At 37.0% G+C, this 21,656-nt stretch overlaps 1 protein-coding gene across 2 annotated transcripts in view; it reads left to right on the top strand.

Annotated features, from left to right (window-relative positions):
- The window catches only part of LOC148949602 (uncharacterized), a 102,086-nt gene that overhangs the window by 57,606 nt on the left and 22,824 nt on the right, over positions 1 to 21,656 (top strand). For both annotated transcript variants that reach the window (XM_089093034.1, XM_089093035.1), the window contains 2 exons: positions 16,795 to 18,849; positions 19,556 to 19,611. In XM_089093034.1, the coding sequence (XP_088949160.1) occupies positions 16,795 to 18,849; positions 19,556 to 19,611 (2,111 nt within the window). The remainder of the gene's footprint in view (positions 1 to 16,794; positions 18,850 to 19,555; positions 19,612 to 21,656) is intronic.

Raw genomic sequence — 21,656 nt, 5'->3', positions numbered from 1 at the left:
AGAATAGCCAAGGCCCAGGGTGTTTTTATCACAGTTGAAAAAATTTGGAAGAATTGGAAAATAAGTCTGTGAACCATGATGTGAATATTGGAAGCTACAATGATAACAGTGGTCAAGCATGGTTCTGAAGCGTGGGCGCTCCTAAAAATGGAGGAGGATTTGATAGATCTTTCATAGAGAAATTGCCTAAGGATTGTTTTGGGTACCCAATATGAAATGTTCTGCGGATGAAGGATTATAGATTGCCAAAGATATCCTTGTTGGCCAACCGTCTAGGGCCAAACGGAAAGCGGTTCGTCCCCGAACGGGGTGGGAGGATGTCGTAAGGAAATATTTAAGAGAAATAGGTACTTCCTGGTAGGGTTTAAGAGGGTGGATTTGAATGGATGAGTAGCGTGTGTAGTTGTGTTGGGCTCAGGCGGTTTGGTGCTGCAGTGAGTTGTTAGCAGTAGTAGTAGTAGTATTAAATAATATACTGTTTATTCTATTGATATACTAATAAGTTTTTACCATTTCAGTATTTTTAGTTTGTATTCATCATTTTTTAAATGTCCTTAGTACGTGATTCCAGCCGTTATGCAAAGATTTTACGTATGCTTATAACATTACTTGGAAGTTTAGTAAAGGCTACTCTTCTCTGAAAAGTTTTCCCCGGCCTGCTCTCTGATATGACGGTGTAATGAAGTTGTTAGTATCAACTTTATAGGTAGATATAGAAAAAATCAATATAGTCAACATGTTTTATATTTCATGACGTTCGTAGATACGTGCTATTTTTACAGTAATTTTGTTAGTGAAACTTCTGAAAATGTGGCATTTCGAAATTGTGTAATCCCATCGAGATTCGGGTTGGCCAGTACCACTCTATTTAATAAAAGAAGGAAAGAAAGTCTTCACAGCTTAACAGACTCCCAGAGAGAGTGGATGAATTTTTCTTGGTTAAGGTTTAATTACTGTAATCACCATTCCCAGAGAAAGATTTATTTCTCTAATAAGGATCCTAGTTTCATTTCCCGCTAGGGAATTCATATAAGAAGATCTGAATAAAGGGACAGAGGTATGAAAAAGAACAATCTTGTTCTAGATTCAAATTTATTTTAGCCCAGAGGAAAAAACTGAAGAAAATGTTGTCCTTGTTGCGTTAACATGACTTATAGGAATAAGAAATACTATTGTTACAGACATCATAGCGTTCTTGAGTCGAATTTAAAAAAATTCCTATAACACAAAAGGGCTGAGCAGACTTGGTGCTTTTCGCGATCGTTTTAAGACCTTACGCGTTCAGACGATACGCGGCCTTTTTTTCACGGAGAAAGCAGTCTTTTCTTGGCAAATATTTTAAATTTACAAAACGTGGACGCTCTAAGAAAAAAATGTATGGCCAGGTCATTTAATAGCATGTTTGGAATCTGGCATAAAATACGCCGTATTTAATGCATACGGTCATTTTAGCTTGAAAAACGCTATATCTGTTCGAGACTAAACACCAAAACGTTTAAGGCGTTAATAGTCCAGTAAATCTACGAAATTCTGGGACAAAATTGCAATATAAAAGATTTTATACCGTCTTGTAGAGAAAAAAAATTCTGTACAACATATCAAAAGTCCCTAAATATCCCCTGGGCGGAACAGGGTAATAAACAGGCGAAAAGTGGAAAATTGTAGAAATTCAGGGGCAGATTTATTGTGCGCTCGAACTTCACGCCTGCTCTTTCTCTGCACGGAGAAATCGAAAAAAGAAAGCTATGTTGTTTTATTGCTGGACTTGGTTCGATATCCCCCTTTAGCGGGGGAGGGGGAAAATAGTAGTCTCGAGAGTTGTGCGATATGGCTGGTCAAAATGTTGCCCCCAAGGTTTTTTGACTCGCTGATTTCAAAAAACATGGTATTAGATTCGTATCTTGCTTTTCTGCAGTGTTTTCACCGTAGGGGAGACAATGCATGGTGCCTTGGGAGAACATGGGCAGATTTACTTCGACTATATAATAGAAACATAAGACAAAACTAAATGTAAAAAATGAAACAAATCAGGTAACTTTGTAATCACTGCAAAAGATAATTGCAGTGATTACCGAACGTTTTTGATTTCCGAGTGATTACACGGTTTTGATTTAACTAAAAAGGATAAGATCAAGGATTTTTATTGAACATAGTCTTCTTCATCGTTATCAACAAAAACATCTTTATCGGAACACGTAGTCCCCTGGCTGCCTTTGCAAAGCAAGTGTGTGCAAAGTAACCCATTTTTTCGGCAGCTACAGCATGAACTTTAACAGTTAGAATGCGTGTAGCTGCAATAAATCTCATTTAGCAGATGAGGTGGAGCAGGTCCGATGTCTTTCCTGATTGGAATGATGCATCTGTCACGTAATCGCTAACCCCAGTCTTTCGGGTCGAGTTCTGACGCAGCATTACGCCATTCCATTATCTGATAGAAGACTCTATAAGAATGAAATTTCGCAGCCCATGGAGTTGGCGGAAGTCTCTCTGGGCTCAAAAAATTTGATGTCTTTGAGCTGTTAAGTTTTTTAAGAAAAACCTTGTACCTAGCTTTGCTGAGACCCTCCCCTTTCTCAGCCTTGTAGAAACAAAGCAAAAGATTTTCACCGGCTTGCTGGACTTCTTCCTTCGTAGAGCGCGGATTAAGCAATACTTCACAATTATTCCTAAATTCTTCATGGCTTTTCATGAATGCCAGGACAGTCCTCTTTCCTATCCCAAACAAACGGGACGTCGTGTCGCAACCGAGAAGAGCGTGGCTAACAAGAATATAGTGATAAACTTTTCCCAGCGATCTTTTGATAAAGTTGACGTGCCAGTATTTAGTTGACAGTGCAAAGGTTGGTCGAAAGTCACAACTGGTACCATTCCGTGCTGTCGTGCTTTATCGGAGATAAAACGTAAGGTCGGGTATACACAAGAAAGATTGGAGGCTTTTAGTAGGTCATATGCAGAAAAACAATCGACGAAGCGCTTTTGTGTGACCCATGGTGAATTGCTTGCATACATCCACTCCATCTGACCTGTTTCGTGTCATGTATCCAGGTTGCATGCCATAGCAGGTCAATGCCATCGATCTTGTCGTCGAAGGTGATGGTCGGGATGGGTTTGTACGCAAGACTGTTCTCCTGTTGGCCTCTGTTGTAAAATAAGAAAGGCACTTATCCAACCTGCTGGAGTACTTCAAGGTCTACAACTACTCTTGGGATTATGATTGGAAATTTGGGTTGCATTGGTGTGGCAGCAGCTAGCATGCCTATCCCATGGAAAGTACCTTTCCGTGTATAGTGTAATTGTCGTGGTCGACATTGTCACCAATGAAGTGGATAAAATTTCTAGAAGTCATCCCCGGAAACTCTGTACCATATGTTACTGCGGCAGAACGCTCGAATCGAAGCACTTCAGAGTAAGAAGTAGAAAAACCTATTCTATTCAGCTGGTCGATGAGAAAACGTGAATCAGATGGGTGGTGTAGCTGGACTCCAAGGTATACTTGTAAAGGAGCGAGCAAAGATCGGGGACGGCAAGCCTGCATTATTGCTTGACCGATTGAACCTACCAGTAGGTCCTTGTCTGATTCCGCGATTAGCAGAGAAAGAAGGAGCCTCAGAGATTGTTGTAAGAAATTCACAGCTTTTTCCTTTTCTTCTATACTGCTCAGGGTTTGGGTATTCAGAGTCTGTACACTGCACTAACTTAATGTCATTCTTAATTACTTTGGCCACTGTCTCTATCATGAACTTCAGCTGGTCTTCTTCACTCGGCTGTGGAGTTCTGTAAAAATCACGAAGGATCTCGTGTCCTGTTTGTCGACAAAGTAACAACACCAATCTTTCGGCCTATGTCAGTTATAACAATGCGGTCGCCGTAGGTTTCATTAAGAAGTCGTTTTATATGCTTTGTGGTGTACGGCGACTAGTCTGGTCCAAGAAAAAGCATCATCTTTTCTGCTATATCTTTAACTGTAAACTATTCATCTTCGAGTTCTTCGAAATAATTAACAGCTTTAATGAATGCATCTCGACTTGTATTCTCCTGTGATCTTCCAGCATCGTTCACCGGATCAGTTGCACTAGAGTACTGCTTTGGAATCTCTGTTAGAGTTTTGAAGTTAGAGTAGCATGTCTTATGATACAGTGCATCTGCTGCATGCAAATCTGAGCTTGTAGAATTCAGCCTGTTGCAGACAGTGTTAGCCTAATCTTCATTTTTCCCAGAATCATTGCACTGAAGAATCAATTTTTTCGCTTCAATTTTGGTCACTTTTTGGTACTCGTCATTTTTGGCCTTTTTCGTCTCAGACGGAAGGACTAGCTTCGTATTGCAAAACATTAAGCTTGACTTCACATCATATGTGTCTTGACTAGATCTAGTGGATCTGTTTAGAGAAACTTCAGTATATTGCAAAACATAGTTTGACTTCACATCATATGTGTCTTGACTAGATCTAATGGATCTGTTTAGAGAAACTTCAGTGTATTGCAAAACATAGTTTGACTTCACATCATCTGCGTCGTGACTAGATCTAGTGGATCTATATAGAGATTAATTAAAAAAAACTTTACCCACAAAATAATTTTTTCAAAGATAAGTAAAGAACTCCATTAAACAAAAAATGAAAAAAAAAAAAATCAAATAATCTACCAAGCGTGAAACTACCAGAAATCAATATCGATAAATAAATGAAACCCAAGACGAACAGAAATTACAATAAATAACCGAGTTCCAACTCAAAACGAGCAGATTATAATATAAAAAAATATATTGAAATCTAATTGAAAAAAATATAAATGTTTTTTAAGTAACACTGGGTTTATTTAAAAAAATAAAGCATACATCATCGATTCCCTGAAGCATGCTTGTGCGGGAAAAAACCCTCCTAATAAATCAATAAACAAAAAAAATTAACATTTTGATTACTAAATATAAGTATATGTATATTAAACTGACAATGCACATTCATTTGTGTTTTTTCAGTAAAGTGCAAATCATGTTCTGACCTTGGGAAGGCCTATAGGTTTTGAGCCCAACTTATGTTAATTTCTGCTCGTTTTGAGTTTGACTGGGTTATTTATTGTAATTTCTGTTCGTTTTGGGTTTCATTTATTTATCGATGCTGATTTGTGGTAGTTTCACGCTTGGTAGATTATTTGATTTTATTTTTGTTAATTTTTGTTTAATGGAGTTCTTTACTTTTCTTTGAAAAACTTATTTTGTGGAAAAAGTTTTTTTTAATTAATTTCTGTTCGTTTTATATTGACGTAGTCTTTTCAGGGAAGAAGAAAATAATTCTTTAAATCTTTTCATTTTTTTAAGACTTTATAGTTTGGTCTACTATTTCTATGCCGAAGAAAAATCTTCAGCAATTTTTAACAACATAGCCTACACCCTTTGAAAAATCTGGACACAAATAGTATTGCTTAATTTAGTTTCATACCTCCTCTAGATGACCTGAAATAGAAAACTTGATACCATTTGCAAAAAAATCTGTTTACTCTCTTTGATAGCTTGGATACACTTACCCTATTTTTATGTAGTTAAATTTTAAGAGCAGAAGTAGCCCCAAAAGTTTGAACATAATACCCTCAGTCGTTCTTGGGATACTGCTGAGATATCTTATTGGGAATTAACCTTAACACAGTGCATTTTGATTCAATCTTAAGGCAACATTTAGTTTTTAAACATAATGGGAAAATGGGAGGGTGAACGTGGGAGGGGGATTAGTTGCTGTTCAATCACTTTCGACTATTAAAACGGGCATCAGCCCTTTCTATTTTCAACCGAATGTGCCTTTTTCGAAGTTCCTACGACAACTCCTTCGATACGAAGTGCCCTGGTCTAAACAAAAAAAATAATAATACATTATACCCACATCGATCTTTACTATAAAAAATGTCAAGCCTTCCAGTCACTTTCGACTATTAAAAAGGGCACTAGGCCTTTTGATTTCCAATCGAATGAGCCCTTTTTGAGTTTCTACAACACCGCTTTCTAAAAACACCTTATATGCCCCTAGGGTATAACTTACAACCCTTACCCTAAGGGCTGTTCGGGTGGTTTTAATCCTCTAAGACCTAATTTCCAGAACTTTCAACTACGTTAAAAAAAATGGCTATCTCAAAATTTTGATTGGATGTGTTTGGCGAAATGGTGGGCGTGAGAGGGCGTTAGTCGCTTTCCAATAACTTTCAAATATTAAAATAGGCACTAGCCCTTCCAATTCCCAATCAAATGACCCCTTTTTGAAGTTTCTACGACAACGCTTTCAATAAAAACCTTATATGCTCCGAGGTCATAACTTACAACCCTTGCCCTGAGGGCTGGGGGGGGCTCATCCTCAAAAACCTAATTTTCAGAACTTTTTACTACGTTGACCAATATGGCTATCTGAAAATTTTGATTGGATGTGTTTGGGCCAATGGTGGTCGTGAGAACGGGGGTAGTTACCTTCCAATCACTTTCGACTGTTAAAAGGGGCGCTAGCCCTGTTAATTTCCAATTGAATGAGCCCCTTTTGATGTTTCTACGACAATGCCATCTATAAAAACCTTAATGCCCCCAGGGAACAACTCACAACCTTTGCCCTGGGGGGTTTGTCATCCTTAAATACATAATTTCCAGAAGTTCCAACTACGTTGAACAAAATGGATATCTCCAAATTTTTATTAGATGTGTTTGAAAAATATTGGGCGTGAGAAGGGGGTTAGTTGCCTTTCAATCACTTTCGACTATTAAAAGGGCACTAGCCCTTTCAATTTCCAATTGAATGCGCCCTTTTTGAATTTTCTACAACATCGCTTTCTATAAACAAATATTATATGTCCCCAGGGCATAACTTACAACCCTTGCCCTGATGGTTGTGGGTGGGGGAGGGGAGGGGTTGTCATCCTTAAAGACCTAATTCCCAAAACGTTCAACTACGTTGAATAAAACGGCTATCTAAAATTTTTGATTTTATGTGTTTCAGGAAAAGGTGGGCGTGGGAGGGGGGGGGGGTTAGTGGCTAAGAGTTGTGGGGGAGCGTCCTCCTCAAAAACATATATTCTATCTGGAAATCAACTACGCCTAACAAAATGGCTATCTAAAAATTTTGGTTGGATGTGTTTGGGGAAAAGGTGGGCGTGAGAGGGGGGTTAGTTGCCCTCAAATAACTTTCGACTATTAAAAAGGGCACTAGCCCTTTGAATTTCCAATCGAATGAGCCCTTTTTCAAGTTTCTACGACAAAGATTTCAATAAAAACCTTATATGCCCCCAGGGCATAACTTATAACCCTTCCTGAAGACTGTGGGGGGAGTGGACTGCTCAAAGGTATAATGTCATGAACTTTAAACTGCGTGGAATCTTAACACAGTGCATTTTGATTTAATCTTAAGGCAACATTTAGTTTCTAAACATAATGGGTAAATGGGAGGCTGGGCATGAGAGGGGGATTAGTTGCCCTCCAATCAATTTTAGACTCTTGAAAAGGGCATTAGCCCTTTCTATTTCAAACGATTGAGCCCTTTTCGAAGCTCCTACGACAACTCTTTCAATACGAAGTGCCCTGGTCTAAAAAAAATAAAACATAATAATAATATATTATACCCACATCGATCTTTACTATAAAAATGTTAACCCTTCCAGTCACTTTCGACCATTAAAAAGGGAACTAGGCCTTTTGATTTCCAATCGAAAGAGCCCTTTTTGAGTTTCTACGACACCGCTTTCTATAAACAACTTAAATGCCTCCAGGGCATAAATTACAACCCTTACCCTTAGGGCTGTTAGGGTGGTTGTCATCCTCTAAGACCTAATATCCAGAACTTTCAACTACGTTAAAAAAAATGGCTATCTCAAAATTTTGATTGGATGTGTTTGGGGAAATGGTGGGAGTGAGAGGGCGTTAGTCGCTCCCCAATAACTTTCAACTATTAAAAAAGGCACTAGCCCTTTCAATTTCCAATCAAATGAGCCCTTTTTGAAGTTTCTACGACAACGCTTTCAATAAAAACCTTATATGCCCCCAGGTCATAACTTACAACCCTTGCCCTGAGGGCTGGGGGGGGTTCATCCTCAAAGACCTAATTTCCAGAACTTTTTACTACGTCGAACAAAATGGCTATCTGAAAATTTTGATTGGATGTGTTTGGGGCAATGGTGGTCGTGAGAGCTGGGTTAGTTACCCTCCAATCACTTTTTACTATTAAAAAGGGCACTAGCCCTCTGAATTTCTAATTGAATGTGCCCCTTTTGAAGTTTTTACGACAACTCTATCTATAAAAACCTTATATGCCCCCAGGGCAAAACCTACAACCTTTGCTCTGGGGGCTGTGGGGAGTATCCTCCTCATAAACACGATTTCTATCTTGAAATCAACTACGCTGAACAAAGTTAAGGCAATATTTAGTTTTTAAACATATTGGGAAATTGGGTGGGTGGGCGGGGTAGGGGGATTAGTTGCCCTCCAATCACTTTCGACTATTAAAAAGGGCATCAGCCCTTTCTATTTTCAATCGAATGAGCCCTTTTCGAAGTTCCTAAGACAACTCCTTCGATATGAAGTGCCCTGGTCTAAACAAAAAAAAAATAAAAAATAATAATACATTATACCCACATCGATCTTTACAATAAAAATGTCAAGCCTTCCAATCACTTTCGACTATTAAAAAGGGCACTAGACCTTTTGAATTCCAATCGAATTTGCCCTTTTTGTGTTTCTACAACACCGCTTTCTAAAAACACCTTATATGCCCCTAGGGCATAAATTACAACCCTTACCCTAAGGGCTGTTCGGGTGGTTGTAATCCTCTAAGACTTGTTTTCCAGAACTTTCAACTACGTTAAAACAAATGGCCATCTCAAAATTTTGATTGGATGTGTTTGGGGAAATGGTGGGGGTGGAAGGGGTGTTAGTTGCCTTCGAATCACTTTCGACTATTAAAAAGGGCACTAGCCATTTTAATTTCCAATCGAACGTGCCCTTTTTGAAGTTTCTACGACAACGCGTTCTATAAAAACCTTATATGCCCCCAGTGCATAACTTACAACCCTTGCCCTGAGGGCTGGGGGGAGGGGGGTTGGGTTGTCATCCTCAAAGACCTAATTTCCAAAACTTAAAACTACGTTGAACAAAATGGCTAATTCAAAATTTTGATTGGATTTGCCTGGGGAAAAGGTGGGCGCGAAAGGGGTGTTAGTTGCCCTCCAATCACTTTCGAATATCAAAAAGGGCACTAGCCCTTTGAATATCCAATCGAATGAACCTTTTTTGAAGTTTCTACGACAACGCTTTCTATAAAAAAAACCTTATACGAACAAAAACCTTATACTTAAAACCCTTCCCCTGAGGGCTGTGGGGGAGTGTCCTCCTCATAAATACGATTTCTATCTGGAAATCAACTACGCTGAACAAAATGGCTATCTCAAAAGTTTGATTGGATGTGTTTCGTGAAATGGTGGGCGTGGAAGGGGTATTAGTTGCCTTCCAATCACTTTCGACTATTAAAAAGGGCACAAGCCATTCCAATTTCCAATTGAATGAGTCCTTTTCGAAGTTTCTACGACAACTTCTTCGATACGAAGTGCCCTGGTCTAAAGGAAACAAATAATAAATAATACATTGTGCCAACATCGTTCTTATATGCCCCTAGGGCATAACCTAAAACCCTTGCCCTGAGGGTTTTGGGGGAGTGTCCTCCTCTAAAGCATATTTTCCGTCTGAAAATCAACTACGCTGAACAAAATGGCTATCTCAAAATTTTTATTGGATGTTTTTCGGGAAATGGTGGGCGTGGAAGGGGTGCTAGTTACCTTCCAATCACTTTTGACTATTAAAAAGGGCACAAGCCATTCTAATTTCCAATCTAATGAGCCCTTTCTGAAGTTTCTACGACAACTCCTTCGATACGAAGGGCCCTGGTCTAAAACCAAGAAAAAAATAATAATACATTGTGCCAACATCGTTCTTTACTTAGGCCGCGCTAATTAGCGCTGCCTAAGTAAAACCCCTTCATTCCCCCAAACACATCCAATCAAAATTTTGAGATAGCAATTTTGTTCAGCGTAGTTGATTTCCAGATAGAAAATGTGTTTTTGAGGAAGACACTCCCCAATGTCCCTCTTGGCAACGGTTTTAAATTGTGCCCTTTGGATATATAAGGTTGTTAAAGAAGGTGTTGTCGTAAAAACTTCAACAAAAGCTGATTCGACTGGAAATTCAAAGCGCTAGTGCGCTTTTTAATATTCAGAAGTGATTCGAGGGCAACTATCCCCCCCCTCCCACACCCATCATTACCCCCAACACAACCCATAAAAAGTTTGAAATAACCCTTTTTTTCAGGGTGGTTGATTTCCAGATAGAAAACATATTTTTCAGGAGGACACTCACCCACAACCCTCAGGGCAAGGATTATAAGTTATTCCCTGGGGGCATATAAGGTTTTTATTGAAATCCTTGTCATAGAAACTTGAAAAAGGGCCCATTCAATTTGAAAATCAAAGGACTAGTACCCTTTTTGATAGTCGAAAGTGATTTGAGGGCAACTAACCTCCCTCTCACTCCCACCTTTTCCCCAAACACATCCAATCAAAATTTTTAGATAGCCATTTTATTCAACGTAGTTGAAAGTTTTGGAAATTAGGTCCTTAAGGATGACAACCCCTCCCCCAACAGCCCTCAGGGCAAGGGTTGTAAGTTATGCCCTGGGGGCATATAAAGCTTTTATTGAAAGCGTTGTCGTAGAAACTTCAAAAAGGACTCATTCAATTGGAAATTGACAGGGCTAGTGCCTTTTTTAATAGTTGAAAGTGATTGGAGAGTGACTGACGCCCCTCTCACGCCCACCAATTTCCCAAACACATCCAATTAAAATTTTGAGATATCTATTTTGTTCAACGTAGTTGAAAGTTCTGGAAATTTTGTCTTATAGGATGATAACCCCCTCAGAGCCCTCAGTGTATGGGTTGTCAGTTATGGCCTGGGGACATATAAAGTTTTTATTGAAAGCGTTGTCGTAGAAACTTCAAAAGGGCTCATTCAATTGGAAATTGAAAGGGCTAGTGCCTTTTTTAATAGTTGAAAGTGATTGGATAGTGACTAACGCCCATCCCACGCCCATCATGTTCCCAAACAAAACAAATAAAAATTTTGAGATATCCATTTTGTTCAACGTAGTTGAAAGTTCTGGAACTTAGGTCTTTTTGAATGATAACCCCCTCAGAGCCCTCAGTGTAGGTGTTGTAAGTTATGTCCTGGGGGCATATAAGGTTTATATAGAAAGTTGTTGTATATGATTTATAGAATAGATTTTAGTCTTCCTCAAATCTAATTTGTATTTACAAGATATTCTACCTATTCATGAGGTAGAAACTTAGCGAGTTGCTGGCTGAACGCTGGTCTTCTTCATTATTCATTAAGAGAAGTAGAAATCTGGTAAAAACGAAATGGCTGTGGTATTTCAGAATCCTTGCAGAATAGTTGAAATATCTAAGAGCTATGTTTTTCTAACCGAATTAATAATCAAAATTAGTATTATTTTTATTCCTCGAAAATTACTCTATACAAAACTTCGAATACCGTATCATAGAATTCATCATTTATCTTTGAATATTAGTGCGTCGAAAAAAAAACTCCTTCAGGCAAACTTCAGAAGTATATTAGAACTGCGGGATATGGCTATAGTTATCGCGATTGTGTCTTTGGAACAGAAGAACGTTGCCGTCACTATCGTCTTCGGTTTTTTCCTATCATTGGCAGCGTGCTAGCGCTGCCTAAGTAAAGAACGATGTGGGCACAATGTGTTTTTTTTTTTTGTTTGTTTTTTTCTCCCTACCCGGGCCCGTCGTATCGAAGAAGGCGTCGCAGAAACTTAGAAAAGAGCTCAATCAATTGGAGATAGGAGTGGCTAGTGCCCTTTTAAAATAGTCAAAAGTTATTGGAGGGCAACTAGCCCCCCCCCCCACGCCCGTCATTCCCCCAAACACATCCAATCAAAATTGTGAGATATCCATTTTGTTCAGCGTTGTTGATTTCCAGATAGAAAATGTGTTTTTGAGGAGGACACTCCTCCACAACCCTCAGAGCAAGGATTCTAAGTTATGCCCTGGGGGCATATAAGGTTTTTATTGAAGGTGTTGTAGTAGAAACTTCAAAACAGGCTCATTCTATTGGAAATTCAAAGGGCTAGTGCCCTTTTTAAAAGTCAAAAGTGATTGGAGGGCAACTAGCCCCTCCCTCCCCGCCCATCATCCCCCCAAACACATTCAATCAAAATTTGAGATAGCTATTTTGTTCAGCGTAGTTGATTTCAAGATAGAAAATTTGTTTTTGAGGAGGACACTCCCCCCCCAACCCTCAGGGCAAGGGTTTTATGTTATTTCCTGGGGGCATATATGGTTTTTATAGAAGGTGTTGTCATAGAAACTTCAAAAAGGCTAATTCGATTGGAAATTCAAAGGCTAGTGCCCTTTTTAATAGTTGACAGTGATTAGTAATATTTTTGTTGTTGCTGTTTAGACCAGGGCAGTTCGTATCGAAGGAGTTGTCGTTTGAACTTCGAAAGGGGCTCATTCGATGGAAAATAGAAAGGGTTGATGCCTTTTTTAATATTCGAAAGGGATTGGAGGGCAACTAATCCCCCTTCCACTCCCATCCTCCCAATTGCCCAATATGTTTAAAAACTAAATGTTGCCTTAAGATTAAATCAAAATTCAATTTGACAATTCTAATTACCAATAAGGTATCTCAGCAGTATCCCAAGAACGACTGAGGGTATTATGTTCAAACTTTCGTGGCTAGTTCTGCTCTTAAAATTTAACCAAATCAAAATGGTGAAAGTGTATGCAAGCTATCAAAGAAAGTAAACAGATTTTTTTGCGAATGGTATCAAGTTTTCCATTTCAGGTCAACTAGAGGAGGTATGAAACGAAGTTAAACAGTACTATTGGTGTCCAGATTTTTAAAATGGTGTATGCTGGAGAAAAATTTTTCTCCAGCATACAAATAGCAGGCCAAACTATAAAGTCTTAAAAAACGAAAAGATTTAAAGTGTTATTTTCTTTTTCCCTGAAAAGACTATGTCAATATAAAACGAACTGGATTGAAATAAAAAAAACTTTTTCCACAAAATAAGTTTTTCAAAGAAAAGTAAAGAACTCCACTAAACGAAAAAATGAGCAAAAATAAAATCAAATAATCTACCAAGCTCGAAACTACCGCAAATCAGCATCATTAAATGCCAACCCCTATGCCTTCCCAAGGCCAGAAAAAAATTTGCACTTTACTGAAAAAATACAAATGAATGTGCATTGTCAATTTAATATACTGATATTTAGTAATCAAAATGTTAAAATTATTTGATTTATTAAAGTTATAAAAGTAAAAACATTTATATTTTTTTCAGTAAAGTGCAAATTTTGTTCTGGGCTTGGGAAGGCATAGAGGCTTTGTGCCAAACTTATGTTAATTTCTGCTCGTTTTGAGTTTGACTCGGTTATTTATTGTAATTTCTGTTCGTTTTGGGTTTCATTTATTTATCGATGCTGATTTGTGGTAGTTTCGAGCTTGGTAGATTATTTGATTTGATTTTTGCTCATTTTTTCGTTTAATGGAGTTCTTTACTTTTCTTTGAAAAACTTATTTTGTGGAAAAAGGTTTTTTAATTAATGATAAGTAAAATATGTCCAATGCTTATGTTAAAGCTTTCACTAGGTGGCATTATGTGTTTGCACTTAGACATATAGCGCATTCACACATAGCGGAAAACCGAACGGATTGTGAATATCAAGCCGATTTTCCAACCGGTTTTCACAATCCGCTCGGATTTCCACTATGTGTAAATGCACCATTAGTGAATTTCCAGCAAACAGGAAAAGAGAAGCACCAGGGAATAGGATATTAAACTCTCGTCAGAACGGTGTTAGGGGTTTTTTAAAGCCGAGTTGATAGACCTTTGTCTCCTCTCCAAATTCTGTAGAACCGTCTGAATATCTTTTCCCTTTGGTGAATATCTCGATTTCCCCCTCTTTTTCCCTTGTAACTGGAAAACGCGGGGAAAGGCTAATGGAAGAGCAATCTAAGTAAGTTATTCATTCTTCTCGCACTGGGAAACCCCAGAAAACAAGTCTTACAGACGGCTGTTGAGGATCTTTATATCCCCCCTCATTTCTTCCTGTAAGTGGGGAAACGGGGGAACGACTTATTACACAGCAACAAAAAAACTCATATTCGATCTTCTTGGGCCCAGGAGCATCAGGAATGCCATTCTCAGCATCAAAAACTACCGGTCGTAGATTTTCGAGTTTTCCCCTGGATTTTCCCCTTTCCCCCGTTTTTCACCCTGTTCCGCCAAGGGGATTCTTGGGGACCTTTGGAATGTTTTAAAGAATTGTTTTCTCTACAAAATGGTGTAAAAATAATTTATATTGCAATTTTGTCCCAGATCGTCGAATTTTCAGTAGATTTACTGGACTATAAAGAATAAATCGCATACATTTTTTAGATTCTAGTGGAAAAGCTTGATGGGGTTGATTTTTTTTTTCCAGAGACCACCGTGGGTTTCAGTTGCATTAGGGCTCCAGAACCTATGGTTCAAAACCGAAGTTATATAGCAAAAAATTGAGTGATAAGATATTAGCGACGCTGTTTCACAAAAATTGAGGCAAGACTTTTGCAGTGGCCCCATATAATTCCAATTATTTTTAAGATTGTCCTTTCTAGGACCCACCTCATGTTTATATTACAACATCTCTGCTATAAGAAATATGCAAAGTTTCAGCGTTGATTTAATAAGTTCTATCAAGGAAATTAAGAATCCATAAACAAAACTCGTGTGCTTGACTACCGTCAAACTTGATGCCCAGTTTTTGAAGCTCTTGTCTGGTAGCAACGACATAAAACACGCGTTTGGATTTCAAAATGTAGGTTGTCTTCTAGATTCAACTCTCAGGTACTGCCAAGTATTTGCCTAAATTTTGTGAAAGTATGAACAATTGACTTCTCTATCATGTGTTCGCTGGAATTTTTTGAAGTTAATTTTTGAGTTGTTTGCAGTGTCAATTGCAAAGAATGAATTGCAGTGTTGAAACAGAAAGAAAATCCTCTTTATAAAATTAAAATTACGCAAAAGATTTATGAATAAACTAAAAAAAGACCTTAACTATTTTATGCAAATAACTTTTTTTAAGCATATAATTTTAACAGTCTGTTTTTAAAAATTTTATTTATCTTAACTGTCATGAGACATGCCATTCTGCTTTGATTTAAATTTTAAAGTGGATCCAGATGAAAGTTCGTCATCGTTGGGAGAGGAAAAATACTCGTTGCCACTGGTATGTGGCACCTGCACGCTTTTGATACTTCTAATTGTAACAGTACAATGGTATGACCCATCTTCAATCTAGAAGGATTCTAGATCAACCGGTTCGGTGGCAATGATCTCTTTGATATTCTTCTTCTTGTTGTTTGGTTTAATATGTAGACGCTTTCGCATAATCTCGTCACTGGAGTCCTGTAGAGTTTTGCTGCAGCTGTTATTCGAACTCTGGGTCTTGTATTACCAGGCTGAAATGAAACCCACTGCGCCACTACAGCACAAATGCTCATTTATATTACGTGGGTTGCTTGAAATATTCTGTATCGTTAAGCTAATTACTCTGTCTGTCTCCCAAAATTGGAGGGTTTGTCAGGCATAACTTGACTGCTTAACTCTTTCCAAGACTTCTTCACTTAAACTCAGAGTGGAATTCGGGCTTCTGGGGCGGTCAAGAATTGGCCAGGCCAACGCAAGAGCTAAGTCTGGGACACAGTGTTAATTACACATATTTGTAAGAGGTATTGTTTTTACGGAGAAAAGATTTAGGTTGACCAATCACCACTATTGAAGGGTATTGTCCCTTTTTTCTGCTAATATAAATACTTTTCTTGTATACCGATTTAGCACTGAAGAGTTATGCTGTATGACCGACATGTGTGTTTTTATTTGAATTTTGATTCCACTCTGCCACTCTATTAAATAAGAAACCGGCACGTCAAACACGTGTGAATGTTGTTTTGTTTTGTTTTTTTTTTTCTTATTTATTGTTTCGTACTTTTTACGTTGTTATGGACAGGTTTTCAAATAAGTAAGTAAATAAATGACGTTATAATTGCCTTCAAGCACTAAACTAAATACACGTCAACCTCAGTGGCGTTAATTAGCAGAATTTTTTTTTTTTGGGGGGGGGGGGGGATTGCCTGTTAAAATCTAGGTGGAATTTTGTTGTATTTTTTTCAATGAAAATACCAAAAAAAACATTCTTACTAAAAACAGCAAAACAAATGTTGTTTTTTTTAATGTAAAGGATAGCAAAAAAACTAGTAAATGGGAGGGGTAGGATTAAGTAATCATCTATGATTTGTCTTCGAGTAAACTTAATCCCAGAACATTTATTGAAACTCCTTAAAGAGGACTTTCAACCGTCATTTGTTTTAAAAAGGATTATCGTCATCAAGTCATGTCTGGTATTTGTTGTTGCTGCTGTCGACACTACATAACCGGGAAAAATGATAGCTTATTTATTTAAATAAAATAAATAAATTAGTTTTTTTCAGTTGCATCTTTTTTTTATTTTTCAAAGGTTACATGTATATTATATTGTCTTGTTTCCGTCCAGGGTAAGTCTAATCCTTGTAAAAACTTTCTTTAAATCCCAATTTCTGGGGATTCAACTTTTCAAAAAAAATTATATCGTCCTCTTTTCAAGTAGAAAGGCTCATTATTAAGTCTTACATTTGTAAAGAAATGGTATGCTTTAGTTAATCTTTTTTTTATTCTAGGGAATTCTGGAAACGGCACGCCAAGCTGGAAAGCTTCAAAGGGGTCCATGGATACTAATCCGCAGACGATAGAAATTTTTGGGGACAAAAGTTGTGAGAATCGTAGAAAAAAAAATATTGAACCTTGGAAATGTAAAATTATGATAGCTGATGATAATAAGAAAACTGAAAAGGAACTCAAAACCGCTCAAATGGATCCTGAAAAAGATGAGTGTTTTCTTCACCGACATGCGCAACCTATTCCAGGGTTGACATTTCCATACCCTGAGAGTCAAGATTTATTTATGCAAGAAAATTATTTAATTAAAGAAATAGGTTGTGATAGTAGAATTGACATTACTAAAACTAACTCTACAAGCAGTAGTATGTTGTTAGAAAATGGTAAATTATATGAAAGAACCCATACTGAAAATTGTGCATCCTTTGAAAATGATTTTATTGAACAAGATAAGCGCTCATCCTGTGAAAATGTGGGAACCCTTCCCGAGCTTATGTTTCCCGGCCCTGAACGTCATAGTCTGTTTATCCAAGAAAATTATTTAGTTAACAAAACAGGTGGTTTAGGTGATGTTGTATCTGTTGAAACTAAATTTTCAAATGGGGCTCATGGAAGTGTTCGGGATGAATCTGATATGTTGACTGAAAGATTTGAGATATACCCCGATTCGCCATTTGATTTTGAAGACAATTTTAGTGAATCACGGACACAGAAAGCGCAAAAAGCTACTGAAAATGTGGGAGCTGGTGAAAGTTATTTAAAAAAGGACTTTGGTATTCAAGAGACTCGTGTGGAAAATGAATCCTTCTCTTGTTCTAATGTTGTCTCAGATACAGTAATTGATGGTTTTGAAATGTTTTCAGATTCATCTTTCAATTATGATGTAAATTTGGATGAAATTATGGTTTCAGATTTAGAGACCATGTGTAATGACGATTCTATTGTTGAAGGTCTTGATTCATCTACTTTAGAACACAAAAAGAAACAGATTGAGGATTTAGAGTCGGAGCCATTGACTTTTTTTTCTATTACAAGACCAATACAAACAGATTTATTTTCTTTAACTTCTCACGAGGTTGATTTCCCACCAAAAGACGATTCAAAAATTAAAGCAACAATTTCCCCCCCGCCAGCAGGACCATCAATACAATTTAATCAATCTTTCTTGACAACTCGTTCTTCAAACGTGGGAAAAAGTCTTTTCCTTCCATTGCTAAGATCAGAAACGACAGCTAAATTGTCTGTTTTACCATCTCATGATGAGGATTCAAGAATGGAAGTATTGGCTTTCGACCCACCGACAGGACCATCAACCCAATTTGATCAATCTGATTTGATGAATCTTATTCCAAATGACGAATCGACCATGGAAGTATCTGTTTTTCCTCCATTGTCAATATCACTAACGCCTGCTTTAGGATCTCATAAACATGATCTTGCATCAGATGGGCATTCAAAAAAGAAAACATCGTATGTCCCTCTACTGACAAAATTGCCAATGCCACTTAGTACTTCTCATTTGGCGCCTTATAAGAAACATTGTATAGTGGAATCATCGATTTTCTCTCCAGTAACAAGGTCAGATACGCCAGTTGACATACCTCCTTTAGCACCTCATAAGGAAAACTATGAGAATCCGAAAATGGAACCATCGATTGTCTTTCCACTAGCAAGATCATCAACACCAATTACTTTCAGTGAGTCCCAAAAAGAGAGTAACCATTCATCCTCTAGAGTTCCGATTTCCTTATTCTCAGGGGAGCGTCATTCCGCAGACGAAGCACGAAACAAAATGTGCCCAAAATTTGAAAGTGATTCGGTAATAGTGAAGTTTAGATCCGGTCGCATTGAAGCTAAAGAAAATATTGACAAGGAAATCCATTCCCAAAGCGCATTGATTCTATCCGAGGTAATAAGAACCAGGTATGGAATGGAAGGAAATGGGAGTGATACTTTTCTACAAAGACAGATTGAACCTGAAGTAGCTGAAAAGAAGAATCGGCCAGCCATTGGATATCGCCATTCCATTGAAACTGACAAATGGGGGTCAAGAGAAGGTGTGTTTTTTTTGTCTTTTCTTTTTTTACCTACTTTCTTTTCTTTCTTTTTTCTATTTCTTTTTTGTACACATAAACCAAGGGTTGAGGTTCATATTGATCCCTCTTCTTATTTGTTTTGTTTTTCTGTCTTCTCTCTCTCTCTCTCTCTCTCTCTCTCTCTCTCTCTCTCTCTCTCTCTCTCTCTCTCTCTCTCTCTCTCTCTCTCTCTCTCTCTCTCTCTCTCTCTCTCTCTCTCTCTCTCTCTCTCTCTCTCTCTCTCTCTCTCTCTCTCTCTCTCTCTCTCTCTCTCTCTCTCTCTCTCTCTCTCTCTCTCTCTCTCTCTCTCTCTCTCTCTCTCTCTCTCTCTCTCTCTCTCTCTCTCTCTCTCTCTCTCTCTCTATCTCTCTCTCTCTCTCTCTCTCTCTCTCTCTCTCTCTCTCTCACTAAACTCTAAACTCTTCATGGTATTGATTAATTTTTATTTATCTCTTTTTTTATTGTCTATTTTTCTCTCTTTCTCTTAGTGTTTGCGCTTTCTTTATTTTTTTTTATATTTCATTTTGGCAGTCTAGTCCATTCCTATTTAAATTATTAAAGAGTGGGGTGTATAAATAAGGATCTGGATTAAAAGACAAAATGCTATTTATCTTGTATTTGATAATGTAAGTGTTAATCATGTCGCTGCTTCAAATTAAGCCTCCTAATGCTGTAATATCTTTTCTAGATGATCTTGCTCTAGCTGTGAGTGGATCTGTGAAAACTTTCGAGTCTCTGAATGAGGTAAGAACGATATGAATCGTAGTGCTTTTATCAAAGATAAAATAAGCACATAATCCAAACCTCCAAAATAAATAAATCAACACTTTTCAAGATTGGGTTTGTAGATAACTAAATGAAAAACTGCAAATCTTAGAGATTTATTTAGGGGGGGGGGGGTAAGTGTCCGATTGAGGTAAATAATATTTGAACCGTTTTGTTAATGCAAAAATGGGATTAAAAAGCGTTGAAGTTTCAAATAAAAAAGCTATAATAATAATTAGTTAATGTATACATTGGTTAAGGTTATTAATTAAGGTTTTGTAAGGGCAGGGGGGTGTACGTGTCTGAATGAAGTAAGAGGCATATGGACCGTATTGCTAATGTCTGAAATGTAAGTACCAAATTATTCAAGCTCTGTAGAGGAAATACTCTAAAGAAATACTATGCTGATCATTAATTAATATACATTTTGGTTAAGGTGTCAAAATTTTGAAATTAGTTCTAGTGGTAAATTGCTACCAAATTATTTCTTTAACCAATTTGTTAAAAAAAAAATGCCTCTTTTTTTTTTTTTTTTTTTTTTTTTTTTTTTTTTTTTTTTTTGCAGTGCAAGAGATAGTTTTATTTAAACTGAAATGCTGTTATGGTTGAAACCTAAATTCTGGTTGGCTTAAACTCAAATATTGTTATGCTGTTGTTATTGTTAATCATTTTGTAACCATAGAAAGGTGAAAGAAAAGTATATTAAAACCTAGAATTCTAGGTTTTAATGTCTATGATATTTTCCCTCCTGTAGCAGAGCAGATTTCACTTAAGAATGCATTTCAAAATATAATTAGCTATTTCAAACGCAAAAAGAAGGAAGCTGACTTAGAAATTTTTTTTTCCTTAATTTTTGAAGGGTTGTAATATTAATAGTTGAAACGATTAAGCTAATAACGAAACGGAAATGCGACCAAAAAATTGAATTTTTTTATTCAAGTTTTTTGATGATATTTTTTTTTAACAAAGCTTATTTCAAACACGACTCAGCCGTATGACTTGAAATAAGTAAAGAGCAAAGTGGGCTCTTTCTATTCGATTGGAAATTGAAAGATCTAGTGCCCTTTTTTAAGAATCGAAAGGGATTGGAGGACTACCCATCGCCCACGCCCTTTTTCCTCCAATGACATCTGATCAAAATTTTGAGATACCCAGTTTGTTAAGCATAGCAAAAAGTTTCAGTATCTTTGTCTCTGGGTATGACAACTCTCCATAGCCCTTTAGACAGGGCGCTGTAAGTTGAGCAATGTGCCCATTGTTTACATATTAATTTTTTTAAAAATTTCCCACAGAAGAAGTTTTTAAAAGAAAAAAAAAGAAAAGTAAACCAAAGATGAGCAGAAATAAAGTCAACTAATTTTCAAACGTATAAATAACATAAATCACCATTAATAAGTCAAACTCCAAACAGCAGAAACTAAGAGGAGTCGGGCAAACACCCCTGTGCCTTCTAAAGACTAGAATATAATTTGCACTTTCCTGAAAATAATCCTTATTTTGAGCTATGTATTTTTATTTCTCGTAACGAAAAAAAAAGAAAAATAAAAACACCATCATACCCAAGATTACTGAAAAAACAAATGAATGCAAGGTTGACAGTTTAATATATATACTAATATTCATTTCTTAAAGGATTGAAAATTTTGGATTTTTATTAAAGTATCAAATTAAAAAAAAAAGACAGAAAACATTCAAAATGCATTTTGTTTCCAGTAAAGTGCAAATTATGTTCCGGTTTCTAGAAAGCACGGGGATGTTAACCTTACTACTCTAAGTTTCTGCTCGTTTTGAGTTTAACATAAAACAGTAAATAACTATTTATTGTAATTTCTGTTCGTTTTGGGCTTCATTTATTTATTGATAGTGATTTATGGTAGTTTACGCTTGAAAAATTATTTGACTTTATTTTTATCATCTTTGGTTTAATGTAGCTTTTTTACTTTTCTTTGAAAAACTTCTTTAGTGGAAAAGTTTCTTTTAATAAACTTTCTGTTTTTTATATTCTTTTTTATTGGTTAAGAACC

Source organism: Artemia sp. Qi Xiang Cuo, chromosome 8 (assembly GCF_049724085.1).
Source record: "Artemia sp. Qi Xiang Cuo chromosome 8, ASM4972408v1, whole genome shotgun sequence".
In the NCBI taxonomy this organism is placed as follows: Eukaryota; Metazoa; Arthropoda; class Branchiopoda; order Anostraca; family Artemiidae; genus Artemia; species Artemia sp. Qi Xiang Cuo.
This window is presented reverse-complemented; position numbering and strand designations above follow the sequence as displayed.